Source organism: Manis pentadactyla, chromosome 10 (genome assembly GCF_030020395.1).
Source record: "Manis pentadactyla isolate mManPen7 chromosome 10, mManPen7.hap1, whole genome shotgun sequence".
Classification (NCBI taxonomy): domain Eukaryota; kingdom Metazoa; phylum Chordata; class Mammalia; order Pholidota; family Manidae; genus Manis; species Manis pentadactyla.
Genome location: NC_080028.1, coordinates 37,876,388 through 37,891,631, shown reverse-complemented (window position 1 = coordinate 37,891,631; position 15,244 = coordinate 37,876,388). Strand labels below are relative to the sequence as shown.

Genomic DNA, 15,244 nt, shown 5'->3' with positions numbered 1-15,244 from the left:
ACTGATTGTTCTGATGGATCAGGGAAGAGATGTCTTGCTCTGAGCGGGGGGTGGTTGGAGGTTCTATCAGAAGAATCTTGGAATTATAATGAGGGGTATGCAGGAACCCTGGAGGGGCATGTCCATTGAGCTTAGAGGATTCCAACTGGGTGGAACTGGAGTAGTGACAATTAGGGAAAGGAAAGCCGGCAAGATGGGTATGAAGGGGGAACAATGCTAGAGCGTGGGGGTGGAGGGGGTCCTATCTGAGGGGCTGCTGTCTCAGGGTTTAGAAGGGAGTTTGTAAGACTGGTCATAGGAGGCGCCAATGGAATCAGCATAAGGCCCGAAGTGGGACCGCCGTAGGACAACGCCAGCCCGGAGGTGAGGGGCCCAGACCGGCCAGGGACGAGCCTGGAGCACACCGGATGGCAGCAGCGGGCTCCTTTAAGAGGCCGGCGGCTCCGGCGCAGCATCCTCCGCTCAGGGCGTGTCCGTCCCGGGGGGCCAGGGGCGGGGGCCTTGGAAGGAGCGGGAGTTCAAGCCGAGTAAGGACGGGGCTAGGGGTCGGGGGGTGGGGGGAGAAAACTGGGGGTGACACCCGGACACCACACGTGCATCTCCTGTGACAGCGCCCCGGGTCCGTCGAGGGCAGCGGGGGGAGGAGGGGAGGAGGAGGAGGAGGAGGAGGCGGGAGCAGCATCCGGAGCCGAGCTGCAGCAGCGCCGCCTTTTGTGCTGCGGCCGCGGAGCCCCTGAGGTGAGAGCCTGGCCGAGTTGGGGAGGGTGGGGGGCAGGGACGGGTCCGGGTCCTGGGATGCGGTTGCGGAGCGAGGGTCGGGATGCAGATGTGGCGAGGTGGGGGAAGGGTGGTACAGAGATGCCCAGGCTGTGGGGATGGAGGAACTGGGGACCTGGACCCGACGCCTGTGGGCATGGGAAGGAGGAGGACCGAGCGGAGGTGCGCCGCGGCCCAGCTTGGAGACGAAGGGCCTCCCGATCTGGAGAGGACCGTGTGGGGGCGCGGGTGGGGGGAATGGCTGGGGGACGGACTTAAAGGGCAGTGGGCCAGAGAACACCCTCCTCCCCTCCCACTCATCCTCAAGAAGGGGGAGAGGGAAGGAGAAGGGAGAGTTTTGGCCCCCTCAGGAAAGGAAAGGAAGGACAGGGCCTGATATGCCCACCCTTCCCTGCCTCCCCCACACTCCCACTTAGCAGGCTGCACCTGTGCCCAGAGGCCCAGGTGATGGTCGTCCTTCCCTGCCCGCTGATGCCCCCAGTCCCTTCCAGCTGTGGCATTCACCTTCACCCAGCTGTTGCATCCTCCCCGCCCCCATTCATGTATGGCTTTCTCCCTTTTCTCTCCATCTCCTCTGAATCCCCTACCCCATTTCCTCAGCCTGGGCCTTTCGTGACTCTCCCTTTTCCCCACACATTCCTCAAACTCCTTGGCTTAAAAAAGTAAGAGTCCTCTCCACAGAATTGAGACTCCTGATAACCATGGCCTTGACTGGGGGATCAGGGGAAGAGGTCAGAGGCTGTACAGGCAGTGGAAGGAAATAGTGGGATGTCCGTTAGAATTGAGGGAAGAGTCCTGCCTTTTATTTCCTTACCTGCTCCCTCCTGGGAGGAGAGTGGTGAGTGGCCCTCAATCAGGAGGGAGAGTATAGGAGGTCTCTCCCCTAACCAGAGTCCTCTCAGCGCCCAGACAATGCCTCCCTCCAAACAACATTTCATTTCCAACTTGCAGATGGACTCCATGGCTCTGGGAGTTCTGATTTTCAGCCAGGGGGTCATAATCAAGGAAAGGGATTCAGGAAGGAAAGGCCTTGAGCACTCCCTGGGCCTTCCTGTCCAGACACTGAAGTTTCTCTGAGCTTAAGGCCTGCTCTCCCCTAACTCATGCTCATGGGTGGAAAAAAGCCTCAGAAACCTCTGGTGGGGACTTAGGTGATGGTGGGAAGACCACTGGAGTGATGCCCCAGCTCCCATACATATGAAAATACACAACTACACATCCCCCAGTTAAACCCAACCGTGGGCAGAGGAGGTGAGATGTTTAAATAAGTGACTTAGAACTCACTGGGTGTCCTTACAGCTGAGGATGACAGAACCCCTCTAAAAACCAACCGCTGCTTCCCAGTACTGCTCCTGTAGGTGATAATGTGATAATCTGGCTTTGTCAGGAAGAGGACCCTACAATCTAGTACCCCTGCCCTAGCCTCACCTAATGGCTTACTAGGTGCAGCCCTGTCTCTCCCCAACCCAGGCTGGGAAGAAGGGATGGGGGATCAGCCCCTTCAAGAGTCCCTCCGGGGGCAGGAGGAGGATAGTGTGGAGATGCCAGCAGGGGACAGGGACTTCATGAAGGGCTGGCCACAGAGACAGGTCTGCTCCATTAGCTCCCAAAAAGAGTAGGGTCATCTGTGTGCTAGGGGAAGGTGATGAGGAGGCAGGGAAGCTATGGCAGAGAAAACTAAGGGTCACCCGGGATAGAGAGCCCTGTCCTTTCATTCTCCTTCCTTTGCTCTCCTTTTTCTACTCGTGTTTTTCCACTTCTCTTCCCACCTGTGCCACCACTACCACCGCCTTGTGCTTTACAGGGAAAGAAAAAGGGGAAAAGCTGCTGCTTGCTGGCCATATAGACACATGGCTCATGTCTATAGGGAACTTCCTGTGTGCCAGGAACTTTCTTAGAACTACCTCAATGATGCTCATAAAAGACTAAGAGTTAGGTAGTGTTATCATCATCTTTATTTTAGGAATGAGAAAATGAAACTTGAAGTAATCTGTTCAAAGAAAAAAATCAGCATGTGCCGAGAATTTAGGCTTTTGAACCCAGGTCTGTCTGACTTGGCCTGTATTCTTATCCACCACGTTGACATACTGCATTGCCATTGTGTGACATCAGCACCACTTAGAGATGAAGAAACTGAAGTTTGTTAAGTCTACTCCAGGTTGTCCAGCTGGTCTGGAGCACAGACAACACCTCAACCAAGCATCTCTGATTCTCTGACCAACCACCCTCCTTCTAGACCTGTCCCAATCTAGGTGACAGGAATGGATGGGCAATCTGTAATTTTTATTTCCTCTTTTTCAGTTTAAAGTAGATTTTTAGAAATTGTTTTAAAAGCACTTCAAAGTTACCACTGAAATGTTAGAGAATATGGAGAAGCCACAAGAAAATATAAACACAATTCCACCCAGCTAGAAACAGTTGCACTTTGGTATCTCTCCTAGATCTTTTTAAATGCACATCCAGCTCAAGAACTCTTTGCTAAAATAAGTTGAACTTCTTTGAGGTCCACCTGAAGTCCTGAGGAGGAGGGACCCCTGTGGCCCATCATAGCTTGTTTTTACCCTCCCCTTGCCCTCAGACTATAATGGGTAGGGCTGAGAGCTGATCCTGGGCCACCTCGGGCAGGGAGGGACGATGGAACACAGAAAGATAGGCCTCCCCCCACAGTCCAGAGGAGGTGGGATGGTAGGATTTGCACACAAAGGACCAAGAATCTGGTGGAAGAATGATGGGGGCCACTGGCACACCACTGCTGTTGTGACCTGGTTGCCCTGGCACCTGAAACTGAGGTTTGTCCTGGGGAAGTACGTTGCAGACCAAGTCTCCCGTTTTCTGATCAGAAGAGATGGCCTCTCCAGAATCCACAAAGAAAGAATGGTGTCCAGTCAACCAGGAAAACTACAACCCCTATATTCTCTTACTTAACCCAAGCCACCCCATCAGGTGGGGTTAGGAGTTACAAAGGGGGTACATTTCTTTAAGTCATGGAAAAACTGAGGTTCTGGCTCTGATCTCTCCAAACCCAAAGCTGGCTCTTTTTTCCTAAACAGCACTGCCACCTCTCCCCCAGCCCCTTCACTGCCTTCCCTACTGGAAGAGGGGGCTGGGCAGTGGCTAGGGGGTCTCCTGCATGAGGCTGGAGGTTAGATGCTTTCCAACTTTCCCCAGGTTCTCTGGGGAAAGCATTTCCCCCTTTTGAGAGCACTGAGAAAAGCTGTAGTTCTTTCCATCTGAGAGGAACCCTGGAGCTAGGATCACGGAGCCTGTAAGGAGCAAAACAAAAACAGGCTGCAGCCAAGTGGCGAAGAGGCATGGCTGCCAGAGTCGGAGTCCTTTACCCCAAAGCCTGCAGAGGTGGAACCAGCATTTCAAAGACTTGGGTCTCCTTTCTCTGTGAAGACCTCCTTTCCCACCCCCACTCAAGAGAGAAGGGGACTCTTCCTCCTTTTCTTGAGTGCAAAATGAGGGCCAGGATTGTGTTGGGTGCCCAGTGTGAGAGCCCAAGATTGAGACAGATGGCCTGGCCTCTCAGCTGAGCCCCCAGGACAGCCAGACCAGCAGCTTGGCAGGGAGATTTACTGTTAGGGACAGGAGGCAGGGAGAAAGAATAATCCCCTTGCCACAGCCTCCAGCATCTCAGGTAGGAGAACCTGGAAGGAGAATTAAGAGGTGGGGTGTTCCTGTCCCCATTCCACCTCTACAGCCTCCTGAGGGGTCCTCCGGGAACCACCAGCAAAGCAGAAGCTGGCAGCTGAAACAGCATTAGGGCCTCCCAGGGTGTCCAGAGAGCCTCCTCTCCTGGAAGATGTAGAATTTAGAGACCACTCTGTCCCCTCACCAATATAGAGTTCTACACAGTAAGCACTTAGTAAATATGGTTGACAGATTGACTGACAGGAGCCACCCCAGTAGCCTGTCACATCCCTACCCTTCCCCCATGCTCTGCATAATTGATGGGCTGGGAGACAGCTCCCTCCCCCAAGGTGACCGAATGTCTGGGCCAGGGGCTCCTGGCTGCCATAGCCCCTCAAAGCTCAGGCGCCAAGACACAGCTTGGGGGCAGTGAGACACAGCTGGCAGGTCAGAGATAAGGAAAACTGGGGGGCTGGGGGTGTTGGGAGAGGAATCTCCAGTAGTCTGGCTCCCTGAAGCCTCAGCTTTCCCCCATCCCCACCCCACCCCTGCTCTTTAGGTCAATCTGGAAGAGTTGTCATTAGCCTAAGAACTGGATAGGGGATGGACGGAGACTGGCTAGACTCCCTCCCTTTCCCTTGGTCCCATCTCCTACTTCGTCAGCCAATCCCACTGCCCTAAAAGACAAATAGGTGAAATGGCTTCCCTCCGGCTCTCCCCAGCTGCCAGCCCTGGAAACCAGTGGGGCCCCTGGGGGAGCCTGGGGAACTGGAGGGCAGCCCGGCTTCAAGTGTCCCTGAGCATGGCACCCTCTCCAAGCCTAAGCCTCCTGGTTGCCAAACACCAGACCAAGGCCAAAAGATTCCTTTAAAAGGCCAAGTTGCTGTGCCTACTCAAGGCTCAGCTTCTAAACAGAAAATGAACTGGGGAGGGCAGGGACGATCTCCAGATTCTTAAGTCCTTTCCCATCTTTTTTTTTCCTCAGAGTCCTCTGCTTTTCAACATCAATTTTTCACTCCGTCCATCTCAGGTTTGGCTCTTCCTGCGCGTCACGCTGTTTCGATTTTTGTGTGTTTCTCGGCTTGTCCCTCTCTGGCTATGCCTGTCACCCTTTCGGTGTCCAGTCCACCTATTCCCCCACGTCCCGCTTCCTCAGTGGCACTGCACCTCCAGTGCCAACCCAATTGCTCTCCCTTCTCTGGGCGCCCTGACGGAAGATTTGGCAGCATGCGGGATGGATCCACGGCGGCATGGGAAGGAAAGTAGCGTAGACGCTGCCAGCCGTTGGGGTCGGGGGTCCACGTCCGCGCTCCCGGCACGTGGGCGAGCCAGGGGCGGGGCCCAAGCGCCGCCCCGCCCCTGACGCTCACGTGACCCGGGGCTAATCTTGTCCTGGTGACTTCACAAGCCGCCTCGGGCCCGGTCGTCATGGTTACGCCGCAGCGCCCAGCGCCTTCCCCAGCCCGCCGTGTCCCCTTCCCTTCCGCCCGGACCCCCGCCCCAGCCACGTGCCACACGCCAGGTGACGGCCGGGAAGGGGGAGGGGGCGCTGGGGCCGTAACCCCTTCCTGCCCGCGGCGAGAGGCCTTCCCGGGCGGGAGCCTTCATCCTCAGTGTTCTGGAAGGGATGTCCCAGCTCGGGAGTGTAGGAGAAAGCCCTCGGGCCTCCGGGGGGGGGGTTTCCAAGGTCCGGGAAAGTTGCTTGGCCTGTCATTTGCATTAGTGTAAAGGTGCAAAACCTCTTGAAGCCGCCGGTATCTCAGGGCATGTGTTGCGGATTCGGAGGCCGGAGTGGGCCGACTGCCACTTTCTGAGCCTGTTTTCTCTGCAAAATAAAGGAACCAGTGATAACACCTCTTTTGCTACGTGGTTTTGCGAGTGAGGGCGCTAATGCAGACGTAGTGTAGGTGCGTTAGACCATCATCTGGGGCGGGTAGGGCAATGGATCCACGCTACTGAGCCCCGGCCTGAGCACCAGGTGCTGTTCAAAGCCCTGGATTCCCGAGCAAAATTGGGGCTCTCAGGAGCTGGATCCCCCAACCACTGCGTCCGGGATAATGACAGCCACAATGGAGGAAGCACAGGGGTACTTAAGCTCAGGGCAAACTTTGAAAGAGGGATGGGGCTTGAGAAGAGCCTTCTGCGGGCTGAGCTTGAGCCTTCCTCTCCAAGGCACCCTTGGGCAGGTTCTTGAATACCTGTCAGATGGGGCTTAGATTGCCTACCTTAGAGGTTGTTTTGAGGATTAAATGAGCTAATGCGCCTGTAACGTAGACTAACATACATAGTAAGTCTTCCATTAGAGTTACTTAGCTGTTCTCAGTAAGTGCCCTGGCCCCGAAAGCCTGATTGTAGCTTGGTCTCAGGCTCAGTTCTATATGACCTGCGTGCTCAACAGCAGGAGGTGAGGCTGCAGAGAGACAAGAGCATGGAGATGAGGCCCCTGGACCAAGGCAGTGGGGGCTACTAGAGTCTGGTTTGCAGCCGAAGAGGGGGTGCTGGCCAATTTGCTTTGGAAAGATCCTTCTAAAGGCTGATGAAGAATATGGTGGGGGACCTTGGAGACCATTTAAGAGGCCGTTGTCCTGGGCCAGGTGACAGCTAATGAAGCCTGAATTAAGGCAGTAATGTGGAACTAAAGAAGAGAAACTAGAAGGACATTGGGTCAGAACTTTTCAAATATGCCAGGCACAGTAAGAAGCCCCTGCGGTGTTTGTTAAAATATACAGATTCCAGGCTCCCCCACACCCACCGAAAAAGTCTTTGAGAGGCCTGGAAATTGTTAGAAAAGCTGAGACCATCAAACCTCCATGCCCATCTGTGTCATCATTCCACGGAGCCTTTTCTGTGTGTGGATTCCTGCCACCCCTGCCCCCTTGTGATTCAGGGGCTCTGATGCAGCAGAGTTAAGGAAGGACCCTAGTATGAGGGACAATTAGAGGGTCACTGTCCTCAGGAATCCTCACACCTCAGGATTTGGTAATTGACTAGATGTGGAGGAGACAGGAGACCAGAATGACTCATGGTGTCAAGCTCTGCACAAGTTTGGAACAGGTTGAAGAATTCGCTCTGCCTGAGTGATGGCTAGTTTATCCCTTTGTGCAGTGTACAGGTGGAGAAGTTGAGGCCCCAAGACATCAATGCCTGAGGTTACAGCCAGGAAGTGGCAGAGGCAAGACTAGAATTCAGATTTTTTAATGTGTTTTTTTAAATAGCACCCAACTGTGAATTGGGATAAATCACCATTGTCTGGAAAGCTGGATCTTGGTTGGGGGAGCTGACCAATGGGGAAAGAGGAAAGGAGACAGGGCCTTCTCTGACTCCTGGAGGAGCAGCCAGACTGATGGAAGGGCTGAGGTGGATGAAGCTGTAGGCTACAGCTTGTTCTCACACAGTTTCTCCATCTCCATTGGATGGTCCTGCCTTTTTCCCAACTATGCTGGGGGGATTGTAGGGCTGATGGTTATATATAGCTCTCACTTACTGCAGAGAGGCCCAGGCGTGCACCTGTGGGCACCTAAGAGGGAGACTGGGGAGCAAGCCCCAAGTGTGCCTTAGGAGGACTCTCACCTGAGTTTAATGTTCCTGAGAGAGCCTCCCGTGTCCCATGTGAACATACATGCATGTGAGGCCCCCAGGTGATGCAGGCCCAGGGATGTCACCTGAGAGAGCCTAAGTGGCACTGAGTGTTACTGGTGTCAGCTGTGCGCTGCACTGTGAGGGAACCCTAGGTGTGGTTCCTTTTCTGTGCCTAAGGAGACTTAAAAGGTGTATGACTGAGAGACCCTTGTATCACATTTGTGTGTGCATGTGGGCCTCAGGGAAAGAAATATGTGCAGATGTGAATTACATAATCTTACAGAGAGAAGGGAACTAGTCTGTTACCATTATACTTGAGTTTGAGACACACTTTACCATGACATACCTGAGCAGGGCTGTTTTACCTCATCCACCTGAGAACGATACTCAGGTATGATATGTGTATACCTGAGAAAGGAAGACTCACATTAGTAACAATTGCTTGAGAGGAAGCCTGTGGATCAGGCTGCCCAAGACAGGTCCCAGGTAAAATCTGCTGGGGAGGGTGCCTGAGGATGAGGCTGCTTCCAGTGGGGCTGTCATGAATCCAGCTCCCCACTCCATGCCTCAGCCTCTCTGGTGAGCATTCTGAGCTGGTGCACCCATAGCTGACAGTTCCTCCCTCCTTTGTTCCCATAGGGCCCCCTGCTCACCATCACACCTGGGCACAGAGACCATGGCCTGCCTCCATGAGACCCGCACACCCTCCCCTTCCTTTGGGGGTTTCGTGTCCACTCTGAGTGAAGCATCCATGCGCAAGCTGGACCCAGACACTTCGGACTGCACCCCAGAGAAGGACCTGACGCCTACCCAGTGTGTACTTCGAGATGTTGTGCCGCTCAGTGGGCATGGCAGGGGCGGGCCCAGCCCCTCCCCTGGTGGAGAGCCGCCCCCTGAGCCTTTTGCCAACAGTGTTCTGCAGCTACATGAGCAGGATGCAGGGGGCCCAGGGGGAGCCGCTGGGTCCCCTGAGAGCCGGGCGTCCAGAGTTCGAGCAGATGAGGTGCGGTTGCAGTGCCAAAGTGGCAGTGGCTTCCTGGAGGGCCTCTTCGGCTGCCTGCGCCCTGTCTGGACCATGATTGGCAAAGCCTACTCCACAGAACACAAGCAGCAGCAGGAAGGTAGGCTGTTTCTCCTTGTGGGGGCCTTGTCTCTGTCTCCTTGAGCCCAAGATCTGTGGGACAGCGCCACTGAGTCACCTGATGGCTGTCTCCCCAGAGCCCAGGCCTGCCCCTTATACAGCCGTTAGCCACTGACTACCCAGCTGCTTCTTAGGCCACCCCTTCATTTCCTCCCCTGTTGCCTCAAACTTAGGCTTGGCCTATTCCAGCTGTTCTGCTTCACCCTCAAGTCATTTCAGCCAGCCCAGTGTTTCCCCCATGCCCGTCCATCACAAGGCCCTGAGTGTGGCTCTGAGCCTTGTGGCACTGTGCCTCCTGTCTGCAGACCTTTGGGAGGTCCCCTTTGAGGAAATTCTGGACCTGCAGTGGGTGGGCTCAGGGGCCCAGGGCGCTGTCTTCCTGGGGCGCTTCCATGGGGAGGAGGTGGCTGTGAAGAAGGTGCGGGACCTGAAGGAGACTGACATCAAGCACCTGCGAAAGCTGAAGCATCCAAACATCATCACCTTCAAGTAAGGGCAGGGCTGGGACTGGCCCACCATGGGCAGCAGGGGTCTACCCCACCCTTCTGAGGGGAGGCATCCTAAGGGTGTGAGCAGCAATGGGGTCCAGGTGGGGATCAGGTGAATGCTGGGCTGGCTGAGGCCTTCACAGCACTGTTTGGCCCCCAGGGGCGTGTGCACCCAGGCTCCCTGCTACTGCATCCTCATGGAGTTCTGCGCTCAGGGCCAGCTGTATGAGGTGCTGCGGGCAGGCCGCCCTGTCACCCCCTCCTTGTTGGTTGACTGGTCCATGGGCATCGCTGGTGGCATGAACTACTTGCACCTGCACAAGATCATCCATAGAGACCTCAAGTCCCCCAAGTGAGTAAGCAAGTGAGCAGGGAGAAGCCGAAGTGCATGGGCTCCTGCAAGTGACCCCACCCAAGTCAGTGTGGCCATCTTCCTGCTTTCAGACCCTGTCCTAAATCCATGTGGCCATCTCAGAAACCCCTCCCAAGTGACAGTCCTATCTCAGGAGGGCTGTGGTGAGCCTCTGGCTCTGGGTGTCCCAAATGACTTAAAACAGAAAGGTAGAGTGGCTACAGGTAGATGAGATGTGTGGAGGGGCCTGGACCCCAGCTGACTACACTCTTTACCAGCATGCTAATCACATACGACGATGTGGTGAAGATCTCCGATTTTGGCACTTCAAAAGAGCTGAGTGACAAGAGCACCAAGATGTCCTTTGCAGGGACAGTAGCCTGGATGGCCCCGGAAGTGATCCGCAATGAGCCTGTGTCTGAGAAGGTCGACATCTGGTGAGGGCCAGGCTGTGGACTGAGAATGGCGGGTGGCTGGCACAGGGAGGGAGGGGGCTTCCAGGGCCTAAGTGCAAGTGCCATGTGTCTTTAACAGCCCAGGGGCCTCTGGAAGGAGCCCCTCTCGTGACATCTGCTCTTATCCCCAGGTCCTTTGGTGTGGTGCTGTGGGAACTGCTGACTGGTGAGATCCCCTACAAAGATGTAGATTCCTCAGCCATCATCTGGGGTGTGGGAAGCAACAGTCTCCATCTGCCTGTGCCCTCCAGTTGCCCAGATGGCTTCAAAATCCTGCTTCGCCAGTGCTGGTAAGGATGGCCTACCAAAGCTAGGAAGCAGAGGAATGTGGCTGATGGCTAGCCAGCACCTGGAATCCAGACATCCAGGTCCAGAATCCCAAATGGAGAGGTGACCACAGAGCACAGATACAGCTCTCCAAGAGCCCAGGATTCAGGGTGTGGCAGCGTGGAGCTGAGAGCAGCTGACCTGACCAGTAATTTGCAAGGGTGCATTCGGTGCAAAAGCACCTACCTTTGTGACCTTGGGCAAGTGGTATCCCCTCTGGACCCTTTATCTGTAAAATAGGGATACCAATGCCTGCTATGCAGGAATCCTATGAAGTACCTACGAAGGATGGCACAGCAACTGAGCATGGTATTAGGCCACAGGTAGACTGCCTTAGGATGCGGGAAGGGAGGGCCCACAACGCATTTGGAACCTAGACCCTGAAGGAAGTTTCAAGATTTCTAATCTTTGCTTAAGAATTTCCCAAAGTGTATTCCTTTTAATGGAGTTACTCAGAAAAGGTTTTGTTTGGGGAAACAAGTTGGAAAGTACGATTGAATAGGTCTCCCTGCTGCAGGACTTTGATATGCAGAGTATTTCCTGCAGACACCAGGGAATTCTTTCATTACAGAGTATATTTTAAGATTGGAGCATCGGAACACATTTTGGGAAAAGGACACTCTAGTTCCTTCCTGGTCCTCCCTGAAATTAACTTTCTCTCTTCCAACTCTTCCTCTGTTCCCTGCAGGAACAGCAAACCACGAAATCGTCCATCATTCCGGCAGATCCTGCTGCATCTGGACATTGCCTCAGCAGACGTACTCTCCACCCCCCAGGAGACTTACTTCAAGTCTCAGGTGTGCTGTGGGTAGGAAAGCAAATGCCTCAATTCCCTCTGCAGAGACAATGCCCTTTGAGGGGAGGCTGGGGAGAAGGGTTCATTGGGATGGAAGAAATGAGCTCTGGGAGAGCCAAGACTAGTCTTCGTCAGTCCTGGGCCCTTTTTTTGCTCCATTGCACAATTTGCAGTTATGCAGGGCTCTGCAGAGGCTCTCTGCAGGTGTGCTGGGATGAAGAGATGGCCCTCACCCCTCATTGGCTCTCCACCCCCAGGCAGAGTGGCGTGAAGAAGTAAAACTGCACTTTGAAAAAATTAAGTCAGAAGGGACCTGTCTGCACCGCCTGGAAGAGGAGCTAGTGATGCGGAGGAGGGAGGAGCTCAGGTGTGTGCTGATTGGGAAGCCGTTTCACTAACAGCAGGGACACCAGGATACATCATGGGTCCACGTGAAGCCAGCTCACCACAGAGACCCTTCTGCTCATTTCAGGCACGCCTTGGATATCAGGGAGCACTATGAACGGAAGCTGGAGAGAGCCAACAACCTGTACATGGAACTCAATGCCCTAATGTTACAGCTGGAGCTCAAGGAGCGGGAGCTGCTCAGGTGACCACACACACTCTTGTGCACCAGACCCCAGTTCTCGCGGAGCTGTGCCTGATTCAGAGAACCTACTGAGCCCGTCCCTCCCCTCCCTGGTCACACACCCCAGCTGAGGTATGTCATCTTTAGGAGGGAGCAAGCTTTGGAGCGGAGGTGTCCAGGTTTGCTGAAGTCACACCCTTCCCGAAGCCTCCTGCATGGGAACACAATGGAGAAGCTCATCAAGAAGAGGAATGTTCCACAGAAGCTGTCACCCCACAGTAAAAGGTAGTATCAGTTTCTAAGTACTGAGGTTCAAGAATGGCAAAGGGATGCTAGGGAGGTAGGAGCAGCCGTCCAAGGACACTAGAAGCCTGGTGGAGACGGGCAGAGATGTGCCTCACACTGCCCAAGTGCTTTCAGTTGACACTTGTTCTCAAACTTCTCTCCTTCTCCAGGCCAGACATTCTCAAGACTGAGTCTTTACTACCTAAACTAGATGCAGCTCTGAGTGGGGTGGGGCTTCCTGGGTGTCCTAAGGGACCCCCCTCACCAGGACGGAGTCGTCGTGGCAAGACCCGTCATCGCAAGGCCAGCGCCAAGGGCAGCTGCGGGGACCTGCCTGGACTTCGAGCAGCTGTACCACCCCATGAACCCGGGGGACCAGGAAGCCCAGGGGGACTAGGAATAGGACCCTCAGTCTGGGAAGCTTGCCCTCCAGCCCTCCGTGGGCTCCACCATGACCTCCTACTTCGAAAGATGTCATCATCGTCCCCAGATCTGCTGTCAGCAGCACTGGGAGCCCGGGGCCGGGGGGCTACAGGGGGTGCTGGGGATCCTGGCTCACCACCTCCAGCCCGAGGTGACACCCCCCCAAGTGAGGGCTCAGCACCTGGCTCCACCAGCCCAGATTCACCTGGGGGAGCCAAAGGGGAACCACCTCCACCAGTAGGGCCTGGTGACAGTGTGGGGCTGCTGGGAACTGGAAGGGAAGGGACGGCGGGACGGGGAGGAAGCCGGGCTGGGTCCCAGCACCTGACCCCAGCGGCGCTGCTGTACAGGGCTGCTGTCACCCGGAGCCAGGTAAAGTGCCGGATGGTCCCTATACTTACTGTTCTGCCTGGGGTCTATGTCCATAACTCAATCCCCCCATTAGGCTTGTGAATTTAAAACCATTCCCTATTTAACCCTTTTTAAACTAGTCCCTTCTCCTGGATCCTTCATGGCCTCCTCTTGACCATAGTCCACTCCTCTCTCCCTGCAGAAACGGGGCGTCTCATCAGAGGAAGAGGAAGGAGAGGTAGACAGTGAAGTAGAGCTGACATCAAACCAGAGGTGAGTGATTTCACAGGAGGTAGTGGCTTTCTTTGCTTTCTGGGCTGTAAGGTGCAGTTAAGCTGTAGCTGTTCTCCAACTTACAGGTGGCCTAAGAGCCTGAACATGCGTCAGTCACTATCAACCTTCAGCTCAGAAAACCCGTCAGATGGGGAGGAAGGCACAGCTAGTGAGCCTTCCCCCAGCGGCACACCTGAGGTGGGCAGTACCAACACTGATGAGCGGCCAGATGAGCGGTCTGACGACATGTGCTCCCAGGGCTCAGAAATCCCCCTAGACCCACCGGCTTCTGAGCTGGTGGTTCCTGGCCCAGAACCCTTGCCCGTCACACACCAGGACCTACTCAGAGGGGATCAGGTGAGTCAGAACACTGTGTTAGAAACAGATGCCGGGGCACTGGAGAGCTCAATAGGGAGACAAATACAGTGGCCACAGTAGGTATTTAGCCTCCAAATCCCTCAGTCCCTCAGCCTGCTTCCTCCCAGAGCATAGGTATGGTTAGTTGGTAAGTAGGATTGCCTGCAGATACCTATCAATTGCAGCCAGAGAGGAATCAAACTAGGAGCCTGCTGCCTTTGAGAATGGCTTATGCAACTGAAACCTTAAGGCAGTAAAATCACTAAGCTGCTGGTTATTAAAAAGACCTCAGTGAAAGATCCTGAAGGAAATCTATTTGTAATGCCAAGAGATGCTGAGCGTCACACCTCATATTTCTTTATTCTCTTCACAGGGCCCTCCCAATTCTGAGGATTCAGACTGTGATAGCACTGAGCTGGACAACTCCAACAGTGGTGAAGCCTTGCAGCCCCCAGCCTCCCTCCCTCCATGAAAGCCACTCTTACTCCTGTACATAGAGAAATATTTATATAAATAATATATATATAAATATATAAATATAAATATATATATATATATATATATGCGCGCCACATAATCAAGAGAAAGATAGGGCTATCCCAGCCTTAAGTCAGGCTCAAGGGAGACTGACCCCCGCCAATTCACCTGATAAACTAGGGACACTGGCAGCTGTGGAAATGACAGACTAGCGCTGTCCTGGAGCTGTGGGTAAGGGCAAACTGGCCTCTTCCTGCTTTGCCCCATTACATTCTATCAGGCAAAAGAAAAGCCAGACCTGCCTCCTCTGTACTCAACTCTCTCACCCCAACCCTGGGGAACAGGAAAGGGAGCCACTTAGATGGCACTTTTTTGTTGTCCCTTTACTGTTTACACATTTTGCACTTGGGAGGAGAGGAGGCTAGGGCTGAGTCCACCCCTCTGAGGTTTCTCAGGTGGCAATATCACTATTTTCTTTGTCCCCCATTTCTCTGCCCAAGCCTTGCTTAGGGCCCAGGGGGAGGTCAGGAAATTGTACTAGCATGTGATGGCTCAGGATGAAGAACTTGGGTGTTTTAAGTACCTGCTTTTATCCTGGTGCCTGACTGGGGTGGGGACTGTCATGTTGTAACCCGTGAAAAACCTTGAAATATAACCACTCCATGCAGGCCCAGCTGTTGAGGGTTTTCTTGGTAAACAAGTGTAGTAGTACACACGGTTAAGTAAGAGCCCTGGGCTCCAGACATTGAGGACTCTATAGGCAAGTCATTTCCTTCTTTTATGCTTTTCTAACTAAATGAACATCACTTAAAGCTCCAACCTTCTAAATTATCTGCATAAATGGGAGCAGGTATGTCTTTCTAAGGATTAGGACAGAAGGTTAACACTCTTATGGAGAGAGGACTATAAACAATTATTAAAGAAGAGTGTAGTTTTTAGGTTGGATAAGGTGATAGACATGC

At 54.0% G+C, this 15,244-nt stretch overlaps 1 protein-coding gene and 1 long non-coding RNA gene across 3 annotated transcripts; one reads left to right on the top strand and one right to left on the bottom strand.

Annotated features, from left to right (window-relative positions):
• The first annotated feature begins 571 nt into the window (after positions 1-571).
• Positions 572-14,773, top strand: MAP3K12 (mitogen-activated protein kinase kinase kinase 12). Of its 2 annotated transcripts, XM_036915247.2 has the most exons (15): positions 572-738; positions 8,629-8,802; positions 8,902-9,110; positions 9,436-9,619; positions 9,779-9,970; positions 10,249-10,407; positions 10,557-10,715; positions 11,441-11,549; positions 11,806-11,915; positions 12,021-12,137; positions 12,264-12,401; positions 12,572-13,196; positions 13,378-13,448; positions 13,535-13,805; positions 14,179-14,773. In XM_036915247.2, exons 2-15 carry the CDS (start codon positions 8,666-8,668, stop codon positions 14,275-14,277), a joined length of 2,580 nt encoding a protein of 859 aa, XP_036771142.2. In that variant the 5' UTR covers positions 572-738; positions 8,629-8,665; the 3' UTR covers positions 14,278-14,773. The 2 variants fall into 2 exon arrangements, with proteins under 2 accessions (XP_036771142.2, XP_036771141.2); XM_036915246.2 differs by having other exon boundaries at positions 573-738; positions 8,629-9,110.
• LOC130679020 (uncharacterized) lies at positions 2,715-8,667 on the bottom strand. The gene is made up of 2 exons (XR_008992021.1): positions 8,336-8,667; positions 2,715-6,235 (listed from the first exon to the last, which is right to left on the bottom strand). It is a non-coding gene; the product is annotated as an uncharacterized LOC130679020 (long non-coding RNA).
• Positions 14,774-15,244: the final 471 nt, after the last annotated feature.

Excerpts from the sequence above, each read along its gene's own strand:
- MAP3K12 (XM_036915246.2), top strand. The coding sequence starts at position 8,666 with ATGGCCTGCCTCCATGAGACCCGCACACCCTCCCCTTCCTTTGGGGGT. Across the intron at positions 9,620-9,778 it reads CCAAACATCATCACCTTCAA|GGGCGTGTGCACCCAGGCTC; the intron begins GTAAGGGCAGGG and ends TTTGGCCCCCAG. Across the intron at positions 13,806-14,178 it reads ACCTACTCAGAGGGGATCAG|GGCCCTCCCAATTCTGAGGA; the intron begins GTGAGTCAGAAC and ends TTCTCTTCACAG.